This window comes from Sturnira hondurensis, unplaced genomic scaffold (genome assembly GCF_014824575.4).
Source record: "Sturnira hondurensis isolate 20B ecotype Veracruz unplaced genomic scaffold, ASM1482457v3 Scaffold0019910, whole genome shotgun sequence".
NCBI classification, from domain to species: Eukaryota; Metazoa; Chordata; class Mammalia; order Chiroptera; family Phyllostomidae; genus Sturnira; species Sturnira hondurensis.
This window is the reverse complement of record NW_028092541.1, coordinates 1,923,737-1,942,043: the sequence shown is the minus strand read 5'-3', so window position 1 is coordinate 1,942,043 and position 18,307 is coordinate 1,923,737. Positions and strand designations below refer to the sequence as shown.

General features: G+C 34.8%; 1 protein-coding gene across 5 annotated transcripts in view; it reads left to right on the top strand.

Moving 5' to 3' along the window:
* The window catches only part of LRRIQ1 (leucine rich repeats and IQ motif containing 1), a 230,067-nt gene that overhangs the window by 21,382 nt on the left and 190,378 nt on the right, over positions 1-18,307 (top strand). For all 5 annotated transcript variants that reach the window (XM_037028441.1, XM_037028438.1, XM_037028437.1 and 2 more), the window contains exons 9-10: positions 9,896-10,048; positions 13,282-13,432. In XM_037028441.1, coding sequence (XP_036884336.1) covers positions 9,896-10,048; positions 13,282-13,432 — 304 coding nt within the window. The remainder of the gene's footprint in view (positions 1-9,895; positions 10,049-13,281; positions 13,433-18,307) is intronic.

Below are 18,307 nucleotides of genomic sequence, written 5' to 3'. Positions count from 1 at the left end.
ACCCTCCACATGTGGATGTGGTACTTGTCCATTCCATGTCTCCACCAGTCTGGATGGATGTGGTTTCTTTAATTCCATGGTTGTCACCTTCCATTTAATTTGATTTCTGAAGGTTCTAAGTAATGGTTGTTCTGTATCTTGGTTGTGATTTTGATGTGGTTGTGCAAGGAGGCATGCCATGTTTACCTATGTCGCCATCTTGACCAGAAGTTTATTTATATTTAAAGCCCGTGTTTAAGAGCCCTATAGTTGCTATTGAGCTTCTAAGAATGGAGGTTTCTGGAAATGTAGGGCTGAATTAGAATAGGAAATTCCCAACTGATGTTGACTGAGGAGTTTGCTTTGGTCCTTTTTTAGTTATTATTGTTATTCTATTATGGTTGTCCCAACTGTAAATTTTCTCTCTTTGCCCTCCTGGCCAAGCCTACCTCACTCTCACAGTTGTTCCCCACACCATTGTCCATGTCCATGGCTCATTCATACATGTTCTTTGTCTAGTCCTTTCTCCTTCTTTTCACCATTTCCTCCTCCCCCCTCCCCTCCAATCACTGTCAGTTTGTTCCATGTTTCCATATCTTTGGTTTTATTTTGCTCACTAGTTTATTTTGTTCATTAGATTCCTCCCATAAGGAGGTCATATGGTGTTTGTCTTTCACCAACTGGCTTATTTCACTTAACGTAATACTCTCCAGTGCCATCCATGCTGTTGCAAAAGGTAGAAGAAGTTCCTCTTTCCTTTCTGCTGCATAGTATGCTGTTATGTAAATGTACCCTAGTTTTTTTGTTCCACTTATCTACTGATGGGGACTTCAGCTGCTTCTAGCACTTGGTTATTGTAAATAGCGCTGCTATGAACATTGGGATGCATAAGCTCTTTTAATTGGTGTTTCTGGATTCTTAGGGTATAGTCCCAGCAGTGAAATTGGTGTTCAGTGGCAGTTCCATTTTCAATTTTTTTAAAGGAAACTCCATACTGTTTCCACAGTGGCTGCACCAGTCTGCATTCCTGCCAACAGCACACTGGGGTTCTCTTTTCTCTGCAACTTTGCCAGCACTTGTTGTTTGTTAGTTAATGATAGCCATTCTCAGAGGTGTAAGGTATATTGATATCTCACTGTGGTTTTAATTTGCATTTTTCTGATGACTAGTGATGTTGAGCATCTTTCCATATGTCTGTGTGCCCTCTGTATGTCCTCCTTGGAGAAATGTTTGTTCAGGTCCTTTGCCCATTTTTAATTGGGTTTTCTTCCTGGTGTTGAGTTGTATGAGTTCTTTCTGTATTTTGGAGGTGAAATCTTTGTCTGATGTATCATTGGCAAATGTTTTCCCATACGGTTGGTTCTCTTTTTATTTTAATGCTGTTTTCTTTAGACATGCAGAAGCTTTTTAATTTGATGTAGTCCCATTTGTTTATTTTTGCCTTCATTTCCTTTGCCTAGGAGATATATCAAAAAATATTGCAATGTGGGAAATCTGACATTTTACTGCCTATGTTCAGCTAGGACTTTTATGGTATCAAGACTTACATTTAAGTTTTATCTATTTCAACTTTATTCTGATGTATGGTGTAAGTTGGTGGTTTAGTTTCTTTCCTTTTTCTCTCATGTACCTTTCCTGTTCTCCCAACACCATTTATTGAAGACACTACTTTACTCCATTGTGTGCTCATGTGCCCTTTGTCAAATATTTATTGACCGTAGATAGATGCTTGGGATTGTTTCTGAGCTCTCTATTCTGTTCCATCAACCTATGTGTCTGTTCTTATACCAGTACCAGACTGGTTTGATTACAGTGGCCTTGTAGTATAGTTTGACATCAGGTATTGTGATCCCTCTAAGTCACAGGTGGCAAACACAAGGCCTGTGGGCTGAATCCGGCCCTCCACCTTGTTTTCCCTGGCCCAGGCCCAGCACCTTGTTTCTACCCAGTGGCAGCCCTGAGCTCCTTGCCCCTAGTTAAGGAGTAGTTACATTTATACAGTCCTTAAATTACATTCAGCCCTCTGAAGGCAGCCATGAGGCTGATGTGGCCCTCAATAAAAATGAGTTTGACATCACTGCTCTAAGTTTATTCTTCTTCCTCAAGATTGCTGAGGCTCTCTGAAGTCTTTTTTAGTTTCATATCAATTTTGGGGGTATTTGTTCTTGATCTGTGAAATATATCATTGGTATTTTAATAGGAATTGCATTGAATATATGGATTTATTTGGGTATTATGGACATTTTAATAATGTTAATTCTTCCAATCTATGAACACAGTATATGCTTCGATTTACTTGTACCTTCCTCAGTTTTCTTCAGTTTTCTATAGTTTTCTGAATACAGGTCTTTTACCTCTTTGGTTAAGGTTATTCCTAGGTACTTTATTTTTCCTGTTGCTATAGTAAATGGGATTTTCCCCCTAGTTTCTTTTTCTGATAGTTCATTGTTGTTATACAAATATGCCATTGCTTTCTGAATACTGACTATGTATCCTGCTACTTTGCCAAATTCACTTACTAGGTTGAGTAGTTTTTTAGTGGAGACTATAGGGTTTTTATGCACACTATTATGTTGTTTGCAAATAATGACAGCTTTTTTTTTTAAGGAACTAGGAAATCAGGAGGTATTAGTTTGGCTTTTCATTTTTTTAAAAGACTTTATTTCTTTTTAGAGAGAGGAGAAGGGAGAGAGACAGGGAGAGAAACATCAATTGGTTGCTTCTTGCATGCCCCCAACTGGGAGTGTGGCCCTCAACCCAAGCATATGCCCTGACTGGGAATCGAACCAGTGACCTTTTCATTTGCAGGCTGGCACTCAATCCACTGAGCCACACCAACCAGGGCAAATAATGACAGTTTTAATTCTTCCTTTCCAATTTGGATGCCTTTTATTCATTTTTCTTGTCTGATCACTGTGGCTGGAACATCCAGTACTATGTTGAATAAGAGTGGTAAAAGCAGACATCCCTTGTCTTGTTCCTGATCTTAAGGGAAAAGCTTTTAGTTTTTGCTTGTTGAGTATAATGTTGGCTGTAGGCTTTGTATATGACTTTTGTTGTGTTGAGATATGCTCCCTCACCTCCCATTTAGCTGAGTGGTTTTATCATAAATGGGTGCTGTACCTTATCAAATGCTTTTCCAGCATCTATTGATATGATCACATGATTTTGTCTTTCACTTTATTTATGTGATGTATTACATTTATTGATATGTGAATACTGTGCCATCCTTGCATCCCTGGGATGAATCCCACTCAATCATGGTGTATGATCTTTTTCATGTATTGCTGGACATGGCCTGCCAATATTTTGTTGAGGATTTTAGCATGTATGTACATCAGAGAGATTGACCTATAATTTTCTTTGTTGTGTCTTTACCTGTTTTTGGAAATAGGATAATCCTGGCCTCATAAAAGGAGTTTGGGAGTCTTCCCTTTTCCTGAATTTTTGTAATAGTTTGAGAAGGATAGGAGTTAATTCTTCTTTAAATGTTTGGTAAAGTTTGGCTGTGAAGCCAATTCCAGGGCTTCTGTGTGCCAGGAGTTTTTTGATTACTGCTTCAATTTCACTAGATGTTATCTGTCTACTCAGACTTTCTGCTTCTTGATTCAATTTTGGAAGATTGTATGTTTCCAGAAATTTATCCATTTTGCCTAGGTTGTCAAATTTCTTGGCATATAGTTGTTCATAGTAATTTCTTACAATCCTTTGTATTCCTGTGGTATCAGTTTTAACTTCTCCTCTTTCATTTCTGATTTTGTTTATTTGGTTTTCCCTGTTTTTTTTCTTGATGAGTCAGGAAATCTTAAAGATTTGTCAATTTTGTTTATCTTTTCAAAGAATTAGCTCCTGGATTTATTGATCTTTTGTATTGTTTTTTTTAGTCTCTGTATAATTTAATTCTGCTCTGATCTTGATTATTTTCTCCCTTCTACTCACTCTGGGCTTTGTTTGTTGTTGTTCCTCTGGTTCTTGTAGGTGTTAGGTTAGGCTGTTTGAGATTCTTTCTATCTTTGGGTAGGCCTGTATTGCTCTGAACTTCCTTCTGAATTTGCTTTAGTCTTGAGCCACAGTACCACCTAGTGGCTTTTTTTGGAATGAAATTGATTTTATTGTACTTGATTAGTGCTGTGAAAACAGGACTAACAGCAATTGAAGCCTCTAGTATTTCTTTAGAAACCTAATTATTTGGTAATGTAAACTTAGTGGGTGTACGCATGAACTTTAAAATAGCTGTCACCAAATTCTACTAACTTTCTATGTTTATGGAGCCCATAGTTTCAATCAAAATTAAGACAGAAACCTAACCAATGTGTAGAAAAACAGGGAAGAATATTTCAAATAGTGCAATACCACCAAAAAGTACTTAATGATTTAAAAACATGTATTTGGCTAGGGTATTTAAATGTATTTAAACTCAAATGTATTTAATAATTTTTTTTCAGTTTCTTCATATAGGCAGATGCCTATGAGATATTCAATAGTTACATATGTATTATTTTATTATTACTCAGCAAATAGGCATCTGTCCAATATGATTCATCAGTATTTACTGTTGGAACAAAGGGACAGATACAAAGCCTGGTCTTTTTCCTTAGGGAGCTTACTGTAGTAGAGAAAAAGGTATTAAATAATATAGAGATAAATATAGATCTTGATAATTACTGTAAAGGAGATTTCAGGGTATTCTGTGAGAAGATAAGACAGTGTGGTTTAAAGAGATCTCTGGGATGTAAAAGAACAGTGTAAAGAATAAGCTCTACTTTGAAGGGTCCTCTCTTTCCTAAGTAATGCATTTGCCGTATCCGTCAGATACAGAGGTCCGTATGCAATCTTTCTGAGCTCTTCTGTTTTTCATCTTTTTCTATCTTATCTTGGGAACCATTCTTTTTCAACTTTCCGAAAAATGTGGCTGCAGGCTCTCTTAAGTAATGACCTAGTTACTATTTTATTTACATTAATTTTTCTAGTGAATATCTGTTTGGGGTAAACATGAGCAACAGCTTCACGTCTGCCATGTAGTTGTTTCAAAAGTAAAGCCGAAGTTAGGGCGGCAGTGGTGTGTGCCTTTGTGGTGGGTCTCTTCGGACAGAAGAGAAGAGCACTGAGCAGGGTAAAATGTGGGAACCTCTGTCTTCTTGGTGTTTCTTCTCCTGCCTACTCAGTGTCTCTGTGGAATTCTTGTTAATTTATATAAAGTGAGAATTAACCCTTTCTTTTACTTTTTAGAGCATAACCCTCCAAACTGTGATGTATATGAGGGTTGATCTGGATTTGTTATGTCTGGTGATCAGCCCCAGTGCTCAGCATTTTCACAGTGACCCTGGGTGATGCTGGTGGTGCTGGCCCATCAGCTCACTGGAGCAGGAGTGTTCTACAGGATCCTGTAATTCTGACCTCTACTCTAAGTGGCTATTTCAAACATTTAACTTTTCTTTGAAGCTTCAAAATATATATGATAGAAATAAAAAATATATGTGAATGTGCAGTATAAATATTGAAGGGTTGTAAAACATCATCTTGTAATGACACTGGCAGCTTATCATGGTGTCCTCATTCACCACTGCTGCTGATCTATGACTCACTTTATTACTTTGATTTTCTGATCTCTTAGCTTTATATCCTTGTTCTTATCTTGATCAACCATTGACATAATTGAAAGGTCCTTCTGGAGAGAAACTTTCAGAAAGAAAAGTTTACTCTTCTTGAATTTCACCCAATAATGAATTCTCTTTGCTTATACAATCTCTCACTTGTAGCCTTTAGGACACAAATCAGTTTCTTGTCCATACTTGTTTACATATTTCCAGGCAAATAGTGATTGTGATTGTTTGACTGGTTTGCATGAATAGGAGGATGGATGTATGGATGGGTAAATAAATCTAGGTAAATGTTCATCTTATCTCCATATCATTACTAGCTTCACAGTTTTGATGAAGTGTGTTGATTAAAAAAGAAATTAATACAAATTATTTGAATGTAATTTAGTTAATAAAGCACTAAGAAGGCCTGTATCAAGTAAGATCTCAGTTCTAATTTTATTTTTGCTGTTTACTGACTGTGTTACATTGTGTAAGGTTCTTGAGCTTCTGTTTTGTCTTCTATGAACCGGGAAGAGCAGCAGATACTTTATAGGATACTTGTTCAGTATAAAATACAATATATAAAGAATACAGTCTAGGGCTCCTATTATATAGCATAGTCATTGTCAAACGTGGATCTCAAGTATCTGAAGAAAAAGGCAATTGGATTTTTGAAAGCTTCTTAATAACATATTTCATGAAAGAAGTTCTTAAACTGAAAATTCTTAAACATCTACTGTATGAAATAATAGCATAAAAGGATATGACTGATGATCAGTAATTATTGACAGCTAATATATTTTAATTTTTCCTAGTTTTACTGTTTTACCTCTTCCTTTCTCTTCCTTCCTTCCTTCCTTCCTTCTTTCCTTCCTTCCTTCCTTCCACTTTCTATGATAATTTGCTTTAAATTGTGCCACAAAAAAGGGTACTAAGCTTAAGGATTTTTTGATAAGGTTTTATAACATGGCACAAATTATAACAGTTTAGTTTCTGACTAGCTTTTAGACCACAATGTCTCACCTCCCTTACACAAGACAAATTATAATAAACCGGACTTACTTGAACTTAGATTCTCTTTCACTTAATCCACTAATCATACCTTGCATTCAGTCTCTGCATGTGTTTTTTTAAAACTATATTATTTCTTTAGGTTCAACAGATTTGAGATGTGGTACTCAACAGGTTTTCTGCAAAAAGCAAAACACGGTCATTGTTTTCATTACTTTTGTAGTTGCAGTTTACCATAGATGATTGATGCTTCTTGGATTGAACTCAAGAAGGATTGAGAATGAATTTTCATTTATATATATATATATATATATATACACACACACACATATATATAAACACACATAAACACGTGTACATAAAACGACATTTTCTGAAGCAATAATGGTATATATATAAATGTATACATATATGTGATGTATATATGCCATATACATGTACATGCCATATATATATGGCATATATATGGCATTTTATGTACCACAAGCTGTCAAGGATATTTGGGGAAATAGAGATGATTAAGTGGAGAACTGTCTTGTGATTTTTTTTGTTAAAATACAAATAAATGAGTCATGGATTCTATAGGGGAACATAGTACATTTTCAAGTCATGAAAAATATTAGTTTTTCAAACATTTTTATCTATTCTTTATAAAAGAAAGAAGCTGTGAATGTTATAAATATATATTTAGTTTGCCACAGAATAATGGATTTTGTTCATTCATTTATTTAGGAAACATTTTGTGAACATTCACTGGGCCTCTAGTTGCTCTTTTCAGGCTGACCATAGGGTAAAGTGATGAACACCTATGATAGTTAATTCTATATTTTTACTTTTTGGAGCATAAAGCCATTGCATTTATTTGATACTTGACATGCAGGTATCAATAAATAATTAATCTAAGACATTGTGTTGATCTCATTTGTGTGGATAAATCTAGAATGGAGTAGTGAATGAATTGCTATATCACAAGGAAATTTTTTTTAAATTTTGGATAAAAGGCAGAAGAGAGTATTATGAACCACTATATGTGCTAAAGTGGGTACCACAAACAAGGGCATGGCAGCAGCTGGCCCTCCTGTACTGTAACTGCCCCTTTAAATAACTGGAACTTATTTGTGTTTATATATTTAACTGTAAGTCATATTATTAAATCAGGCAGAGTAATATAAATTATAAAGTACAGTAGCATTTGTTACTATAAAGTTGCAGTTGTAGAGTTTTCTGTTTTTAAGTGCTCAATTCTAACCACTATTTAGAGTTTCCAGTGATGGAATTTCTAGTATTTCCTGGTGGGCAAATTAAATGGACCTTACACAGCAGTTATCTTGCCACAAATGGATGAATAATTTTCCTTGTAAATTATAAAAATATTTATTTTGAGTTGTTGCAGATTTATTCTTCAGTCACAGTTGACATGCAATATTACATTAATTTCAGGTGTACAACATAGCGCTTAGACATTTATTTACTTTACAAAAATGATTACCCCAATAAATCTAGTTCCCATCTGATGCTATACACAGTTATTACAATACTATTGATTATATTCCTTATGCTGTACTCTACATCCTGTGACTATTTTAGTAACTGTCAACTTGTACTGAATACCTTTCACCTTTTCCCTTTCACCCACCCTACTCTCCTTCCCATCTGCCCCCACCAGCTTGTTCTCTGTATCTATGACTGTGTTTTTGTTTTGTTAGTTTATTTTGTTTTTTAGATTCCACAAATGAAATTATATGGTATCTGTGTTTCTCTGTCTGACTTACCACTTATTTTGGTCTCTTTGTTACTTTCGTGAAGGAATTCTCATCTATGATCACCTTTCCTTCTGCCTAAAATACATGCTAGAGGCATGTACATAATCTCTTACTTTTTGTTTCAGTGAAAATGGATGTATTTTACCCTCATTCTTGAAAACTATTTTCACTAAAATGGTGTTTATGTTATGAATAATTGAGATATTTCTGAAATAATTATGAACCAAAAAACTTTTATTGACCAAGTTTTTAAAATACTGATTGTTTGTTGCTTTTGCTACTAGCAAGGAGTAGACAATCACTTCTTTATGTCTTCAGGAATATATGGCCTTCCCGTTCACTCATGTAAGTGTGTAAATTAAAAAATTTTAGTTTAATATCTTGCACAGGAAATTTTGATATGAAAAACTTGAACTTTTAACAGGAAGCTAAACAACAAAACAAACAAGCAAGCAAAATAAAAACAAAGACACTGAAATAGAGAACAGGCTGACAGGGACCAGAGGGGAGAGAATTTCAGAGGAAAATGGGAAGGATTCACAGGAACAAGTATAAAGGACACATGGACAAAAACTAACAGGGGTGGAAATGGGAGGGAGGTGGGGAGAACTGGGCGGGCACTGGGATGGGAGTAAAAGATGGAAAACTGTACTTGAACAATAATTAAATAAAAAAGTTTATTTAATAAAAAGAAGAACTTACTGAACTTAAAATTTTATATGTTTTCCAGATTTTTCTGAAGCAACAGTACTTCCAATTTCAATTGAACACTTTTTGAATTTCTATTTTGAGTGTGACACATGCTAGACTCCTAAAGCTAGTAATTTTTAAACTGTTATTCAGTGTATGGGAAACTTGTTCTTAGGATTTTTGATGTGGGGATAGGAAAATATTCTTACTGTAAAGTGATTTATATAGTTATTTCAGTGCATAGACTCAATTATAATGAAAAACCAACAGAGTACATTATTTCTCTGCCCTTTAACTTAGGTGAGAACTCTTGTTTAGTAAGTGAAGTACTTTTCCATAATCCCAAAATATTCCTGACATATTCTTGTCAAAGAAGAATTTAGTCTGTAATATAACACGCCATAAAGTTGAATGCATTCTTTGGTACTGAGTTTTCTTTAGTTTAAAAGACAAACCAAAAAGAAAGTTTCTTAAAAAAAAAGTTTTATAAAGTAATGATTCTATAGTGATATCCCAATAATATGAAATATTATAAATGTGTGGTCTTCAAATGTTTGAAAATTAGATAAAATTATTCATAATTTGTTTTACCACAGATACTATATGCTTGGTTATATTACATTGCATTATTCAGTAGTAGGTAATGATTTATACCTTTGTAATGTAGAAGACTTATAATAGAATTTTGTATTCCATGGTTCGGGTCCAAGGTCTCATCAACTTCTGGCGTCAGACTCAGACTTGAAGCACAGAATCGTCTCACCTGTATCAGACCCAGGTGGAGATGATCTGCTCAGACAGAGTTCTCTGAACTCAGAGGTTATTACTGTTGGATAATGTTATACATTCCAATTTTCTTGAATTCTCTAGGTTACAAGAGTAACATTTCAAGATTTGCCAGGTTGTAGTCTTTCCACACTGGCAGAGTGCACAAATCTTCAGTTTCTGTCTCTTCGATGCTGTGGGTTAACTTCTTTGCACAGCCTGAATAACTGCAAAAACCTGAAGTACATTGATGTACAGGTATGTCTTCTGTTCTCATTATTTATCTTGTAATAAAATGGATTTATCTTTATATTTTATAAAAATATTTTTAAAAATTTACTAAAAAAGCATGTAACTTATGTTGTAAAGAGATTAAGGCCCAGTGTTTCTGAGAACCATAGAGGGAAAATGATTAGGCAGTATGGTCTGGACATTATTTATCTCTATTTACAGATGATTATTCTTGTTAGCTTTTGCTGAATAGCAAATGACCACATTAGTTAATAAATTAAAACAACATCCCTTTTATTTGCTCATGGTTCTGGGGTTCATGAATTGAGGCCAAGATTGTCTGGGCATTTCTTCTGCTTCTTTTTGTTTTTACTGAGTCTCATATAATTTGCAATTTGAGCTGGGCTGTCTAAAATACCTTCTCTCTATGACTGGTACCTTGGGAAGTTATCAATTCTTTAATAAGGATTCAGTTTTGCTCCATAATAATGGTTTTCTGTGGTTTTGATTCTGCCTACTGGACTTTTGACTCCATCTTCAAGGCATACTTCATTGTCTCCAAGAAGTGCCCTCTCTGGCAGCTGAGCACTTTTCCCAACTGGTTTCTTTCCCATAGAAGGTGTGGGGGTGGGGCACCTAAAGGCCTCTTTTAATTTTGAACTATATTCGTTTTTTAAAGATTTTTACTTGTTTATCTTTAGAGGGAAAGGGGAGGAGAGAGGGAGAGAAATATCCATGTATGGTTGCCTCCCATATGTTCCCCACTGGGAACTGGCCTGCAACCCAGGCATGTGCCCCGACCGGGAATCGAACCTCGATCCCTTACTCGCAGGCCTGCGCTCAATCCACTGAGCTACACCAGCCGGGGCTGAACTGTATTCTTTTCAGTTCAAACTGGTGGTGCTTTCACCAATATGATTTTTTTGAAACACTGTGGGCTTTCTATGCTTCTTAGTAAGTTCACTTCACTAGACAAGGCTATATTCATAAATATTTTTGACAGGGATGTTGTGGACTATCCCTTAAGATTTTTAAAACTTCATTTGTCTTTCTGAGGTCTTAAAAAATATAGTTGTTGTGTACTTGATATATGATCTTAACATTGAGGACAATGTACAAGGTCTGTGTAGAAGGTATCCAGTCATGCAACATGGAAAATAGAGACATTTATTGAAGAAGGTACAAGATACAAGAAAGATTGTGTATAGAATAATGACGCCTCAGTCCCCTTCAGAGAAGGCACCTTGGGACCTCACACAGCTATCTCAAATGTCATCAGCTACCCTGGTATATTTTTCTGAATTCATCAACAGTCTGAAATCTCTTCCCTTTCAAAGGTGATTTTAGTTTTTGGGAAAGCCAGAAGTTGCAGGGTGCCAAATGTGAACTATAGGGGGTGCTGAGTCACCTGGGTGATTTGATGTTTTGCAAAAAAACTGCACTAGATGTGATGCATGAGTGGGTGCATTGTTATGATGAGGCTGCCAATCAGTTGCCCATAGCTGTGGACTTCTGAACCATCTGAACCATTTCCATGGAGGAATGTTCAAGCTTAATGCAAAATTTGATGCAGGTTCACTGCTCAACTCGCTCAGTAGACAGTCACACAGTATACATGTACTTGCTCAACCGCATCTACTACCCTCACTGACTAGTACAGTGAAGTTGTCATTATTTGCACGTGTGCATACCAGTCCACTCTCCTTGGCTGCCAGATTCCACTGATGTCATACAAACCTTTCTTGTTATATTAACAATGGTTGGACTTTTTCTGGACAGACCTTGTATATGTTTTGCAAAGATGTGTATGTGTAGTGAAAGTACAGATCTATATATGAGGTATATACTTAATTCATGATCTTAGTGTTCTCAGGAGAGGAAGGAACTGAGGAGGGGAAGTGGGAGACTTCAGCTTTTTTAGTGTTTGATTGTTGTGGACTGCTCTGCCTGGTTTCAGGAATTGTAACTCTCTACCCCCTGTGGCTTAAGGATGAGTGAGTGACTGACTCCCTCTGGAATGGGAGCAGCAGGAGACAAAGCTTGTCTCTGGTAGCAAATTCTGCCTCAGTTTCCTCCCTGCCCCCAAAGCATGGTCAGATGGGTAAGATCACTCAGAAGAGGGGCAACCTGGGCCAGACACTACCACTTGGGAGGCCATCATGGAAGGACTTGGGGCGGAGGGGGCTGCAACAAAGAGGGAACAATGGACTCTACCTCCCCCAACTTTGACATAGCCCAAGTCCCCATGTTCTCTGGGAGAAGCGCTTCCTGGGTCTTATCCCCTTAAGCCTGAATATCTGATGGGGAGAGGTGCAGCTCCTTGCCTTGCTAGAACGTGTCCTGGGGAAAAATCTGGCATCACAAAGACTTCCTGATAAACCTGTGAAATCTGCTCTGCTAAGAGTGCTTTCATACATGTGTTAAGGGTTCAAGTAGGAAACCCTAAAACTCTGTTCCTGACAGACTCTGACTCAGACTAAGCTCTCAGATTTCTTTGAAATATTATGTACTATTTGATCCTTGCCGCCCTGTATTCCTGTGTATTACAACCCAATAAAAGCCCTTGGAGAAATGGGCTCAATGCCTTTTCCCTAGAGAAACTAGCCACTGCTCACAGCCTTTTTCCTCTGGGAAACTGCCCACCTCTCCTCCCCAAGCAGATCACATCGTGTCTCTGTCATGTTTACTTTCATCTGTGGCACATGGGGGGATTTTCGAGGAAAGTTGCCCCCACATTTGGTTTCTTTTAAATTATAGTTTTATATATGACCAAATGTTAACTCCTGTTCATTTAGATTGAAATATTTATATGATCCTCTATATTTACTTTTTTTAAAGATTTTATTTATTTATCTTTAGAGGGGAAGGGAAGGAGAGAGGAAGAGAAATATCAATGTATGGTTGCCTCTTGTGTGTCCCCTGCCGGGAACTGGCCTGCAACCCAGGCATGTGCCCTGACTGGGAATCGAACCGCTATCGTGGGGTTCGCAGGCCCGCACTCAATCCACTGAGCTACACCAGCCAGGGCGATCCTCTATATTTTCTATATTTTAAAAGATTATTAATAAACACAAAGTCAATTATTTATTAGATTACTCAATGTATTTTTATCTAGATAGTATAATATTCTGCACAGTTACCTTAAAAGTTAGATATTTTAATATTCATTTGGAGATTATATCTCATCCTCTTTTTGCAAACTTTAATTTTTTTGAGTAAGACAATGAATTAAAATCAACTACATTTGTTCTTTGTTTTAGGAAAATAAGATTGAGACTATCAACTGTGAAAATTTGGAAAATCTCTGCATTCTTCTTCTTAATAAAAATCAACTGACTTCTATGCATGGTTTGGATGGCTGCACTAATATCCAAAATCTTGAACTTTCACATAATAAAATCACTCGAATTGGTGAGAACAATGGAATTTCAGTATATAGACATTTATTTCTCATGATTATATTTTATATCTTTTAAAGAATAGGTCACCATCCCTAATTTGTTTATTTTATTTATACCATACTTATTTACTTTTTTATTCTTATTTATTAAGGAAATAAAATAATTTCAAATCTATGTAAAAAAGAATGTGCTCACTGGCAAATGGGTAGTTGTTAGTAGCTTCTGCTATTAGTAGTATATTCACCTGCTTATTCCTTTTCTTATAATCAGTAGTGATCTGAGTTCTACTGGGGAATATGCCCTAGTTTGGTGTCCTCGTATTTTTGTGAATTATGTGCTTTCTGGTGGGAACCGGCGTAACTGTTCCCCGGTAAACCCTTCCATCACTACTTTGCTTGCCTACATACATCGCTTGTACTCACTCTTTCTTTAGCTAAGGTTACTAATACCACCTGGAAGAAATAATTCATCTTCTTAATCTTCTCCATCTCTCCATTTTTATATCTGTATACATGTATATCTATATCTGTTTCCATCTTCATACTTTATAATCCATATAAGTCAGCAACAGAACTGTTTTTTGTTTGTTTGTTTGTTTGTTTAAAGCCAGTACTTCTATTTCTATAAATATACCTATCAGTCTCCTCTGGTACTTTACTCCATCATTTTATCTCTCTTACACTTTGCTGTCAAGTTTTGTGAGTGTTCTGTTCTTGCTCTCACTTGTTTATCCAATTTCTCTTTTCTACTGACTGAAATTCAACTTACTTCTATACTGTTTCCAGTATGATAATTCTAAAATAGAAATATATTTTTATTACCTGGCTTAAACTTCTCTGTTATTTTTTTATCATTTAACTTGTGAAATTCTCAAGGGACTTGGTAGGGGCTTAAATAATGATTAATGAATAATCAAGGATTATAAAAAAATCAGAAACCAGATCAAAACTTTACTCTAGTACGATGCTAATGACTTAAAGTTCTGGACCCACCAAAAGCACTGTCCTTCCACCTGCTCTGTCCTGTAGTCATTAAGAAAGTGATATGGACCAAAATGTCAGGTAGTGGTGTGGGAGTAGGTGGGGAGAAAAAGTAAGCCAAAGGTCTGTGCTTAGGCTTGGTTCTACTTAGGCTTCCTTGATATTTATTAGTTTTGTTTGTTTGGCTCTTTTTTTTTCCATTTTTTAATGTTGAAAATTTAAAACATTTACAAAATAAATACATGAAGATTCACATAATCATAGTGAACATTTGCTTCATTGTTTCATTTTTTGTTTTTATTTTTTTCTTTCTTAAAGCAAGTCCCAAAATTATAAAATTTCACTCTTTCATGCTTTAGGAGATGGCTTTTAATAATACGGTTCATTCTTACTTAACCACAATGAATTGTGACATCTATTATAATTAATGGTGATACCTCATATCAACTGAATATCCATAATCCAATTTTCTCATTTTTTCAAAATTGCAAGTTGATTTGAAAAATAATACAACTTACATATTACCACATGTTATGCTTACATAGTTTTTAAAGTCTCTTAAGTCTGCAGCAAACTCCTCCCACTTTTTCAACCCATGCCATGGATTTATTGCAGAACCTATATTAATTGTGCTATGCAATGTCCCACATTCTGGGTTTGTCCATTTACTTTTTTTTAGTGTCATTGCAATTGTTTTCTAATCCCTGCATTTACTGTAAATGAAATTTACCTTAAAAGGTTTGATTAGATTCAAATTTGGTCATTTCAGCAGGACTTTTTAACAGGTGGTTCTCTGTGTACATTGCCTTACACTAGGAGTCGTATAGGGTTTGTTTGCTTTTGATGATGCTACAACTGACATTGAGTACAGCTAGTAAGAGCCTAAACCCTCCATTATAAAGACCCCCACCAAGCTTTAGATATTATTTTTACCAATTGATTAATGTGGCCTTATCAATTAATGTAATGGGGATGCAAAGAGTAAGTTTTCTAATTTGATCATTCTTTCCATGACTCCTTCACTGTTATTGACATAAATACTTAAGTTTACAAATTGTCCTCTGAGTACTGCTTAGTTCATAACTTGTGATATATAGGTATTTCCATCAGTTCTACAATTTTATGGTATATTTTATATTTTACCTAAGATTTTATATTTCTGTATGGAAAGGACATTTTTGATGTTGTTCTTTCTAGTTTTATGTATTATATTCAGAAAATGACTTTGCGCCATTTCTGCTTTTTTGGAACTTACTGTGATTTTCTAATATGTGTTTAATTTACAGGAATGTTTAATGTGTACTTGAAAAGTAGGCTATTTATTTTTGTTTCAATACAGCATTTATATTTTCACCTGTAAGGTCTACCTTAGTGGTCACTTGTTTTAGATATTTTACATGTACTTGATCTACTTTGGACTGAGGAAGTTGGGCTAGTTTAAATTACTCTGTTTGTATATTCTTTCTTTGGTTTCTGCTTAATGAATATTGCTCCATACTGTTTTGTAGATAACTGTGTTATCTTCATTGTGAATTTTAGCCTATAAAATTATGGGTTTTTTTTTTTGGTCTCTTTAATGCTTTTGGGACTAGATACTCTCTTGTGTGATATAGTTTCTTTTTGTTTGTATTTGCCGTTTTGGCCATTTAAAAAACAATTTTCTTTAATCTTTCTGAATCATTTTGTTTTAGGTATATACTTGTATGCAGCATAGTTTGATTCAAGCACAAATGTTTTTCCCTCAAATAGACTATGGCTATTTGTATTTATTAACTCAACTTACATAATTGGTCTCAGTAGTGTCATCACTCTCAGGATAACGCTCTCTCTTTCTGGTGGGAGGCCTGTTGACAATGCATGGCTTCTTCCCCCACTAGAGCACCTTCATTTCTTACTTACCCATTCGCTTTCCCTTGGATTCCCTCTGTGTGAGTGTGGATGCAGCCTAGATCCTTTGGGCCGTGGATACTTATTGCCTCACTTAGAAAAAAATTTACCTTGTATTTCTTTATTTAGCATTTACACTGGAAGGATAGTTTGTGAGTATTTTTAATTTTTCTTGCTGGTTATGAAATTCTGGAGGAGGTATAGGGAGAGTTGGATTTAGGTAGTCACAATCATCTCCCATTTTTTTAACTATGAGGAAAATATAGTTGCTCGCACAAAGCAAGCTTCTATTTTGCAAACATTTCAAGGAACGCTTGAAAATAGTATAATGTATAATATACTTCAATCTGTTTATTTGCCTGCGTTTCCTGCTTTAGGGCTACTCATGACTTATCCCATGTGGGAATACTGATACTTCTGATATAAAATTTTTATTTAAAAATTTTAATTTAATATACATAGAAATAATTTTGTTGTTGTTGTTGGAATGGAGGCAAATGCATTGAAATGTATGCTACTGTATTGGCACACAGTGAAGTAAACTTTAAAAAAAGTTAAAAGGCTGTTTGTAAGAAGAAATGCTTAAACTCTCATTCACTTCATTTTCATTGCCAGCAGTGCTGTTTGGGATTTTTTGTAGCCAGTGGATTTCCTGGAATAGGATATCTGCAAGATTTATGTGAAAACTGCCATCGTATTAATTGATGTTCCTGAGGTATCTCTATGTAGTAGTACAGAGCTAACAAGGTAAAAGACATCTTTGCTGTCTGTTGGGTACAGTGAAAACACTGTATTTATTGAGTGTGAGTCGAGTATACATGAGAAAGTAGATTTTCTGAAAACCAGTTGGAGTCTGTTTTTCATCTTCAGAAACTGCTTACCAAGATTCTGGTTGAGCTGAGTGAAAAGCATAGATTTTGTCTTTCAATGATAAATTGATGCTGAAAACTCTTATGAAGGGGCACAAAGATAGATTTGTGTTTATAAATTAATAAGTTACTATTCTATGCTATATTTCTTATGTAGGTGAAATAAAATTGGAAGCAATGCCAGGTGTTTTACATTTGTAGTCTCAAGTTTAATTTGTTTCTAATTCTTACTAAGCTATAGTTATTGCAATAGTTAGCATGTAAAGTTAGTGCTAATTATTTTTTTATTTAGAAAACATCAATGCACATTTTTTTGGCCTTTGAATTTAAATGAACAGAATAGCTACTGTGTAAGTTTAAGACAATTTATTGGAAATGACTCATGCTGAATATTTTCCATTCTAATTAAACTATTTAATTGTAGAAACAGAAACAATATGAAATATACTTTTTAAATGTAAGTTTAATTCTATGAATAAAATTATGAAGTTAATATACTTTTGTTATTGCCTTTAATATTTAAACATATATGCTGTGGGTATGGAGAGAGATGGTGTTACTTATTATTAATCATAACTAAAATATAAATTTAAATGTTATGTCTAAAGTATATATTGAGGTATAAATTATTCTATGCCAAAATGTAGTAAAAAACAAGCTACTATATTGGAGCTTACCAGGCCATACAAATTTTGTAGTAATTAAAAAAAATACTGTGTATATTTCAATACTGTGTATTGAAATACTGTGTATTTCAATATTTTTTTTCATAATTTTCTATGATTGGTTATATATTGGTAGCAAGTTTTTGATTATAGCATATTATGAATGTACAAAATAATTGGTCTAAGTTTATTAAGTTCATTAGGTTGATGATTTTAAAGATGGACTTCTTTTAATCAGACAAGAGGTTTTATTATACTTTTTTATTAATATAAAATGTTTTATGATCTTTCCTTGAGTTACAGGACTATCTTTTGTAATTCTGTTAATTTGGGCAAATTAAAGTTTAAGTGTTAAGGTTTTTAATATTATTATTATATTTTATGCCTTCTTTTGCCTAAAATTTAGCACAAGTAAATTTTAGGCAAAATTGATAAAACAATTTGTTTTGTACAAGTTATGTGGAAATGTATTTCTTGAAGGGAT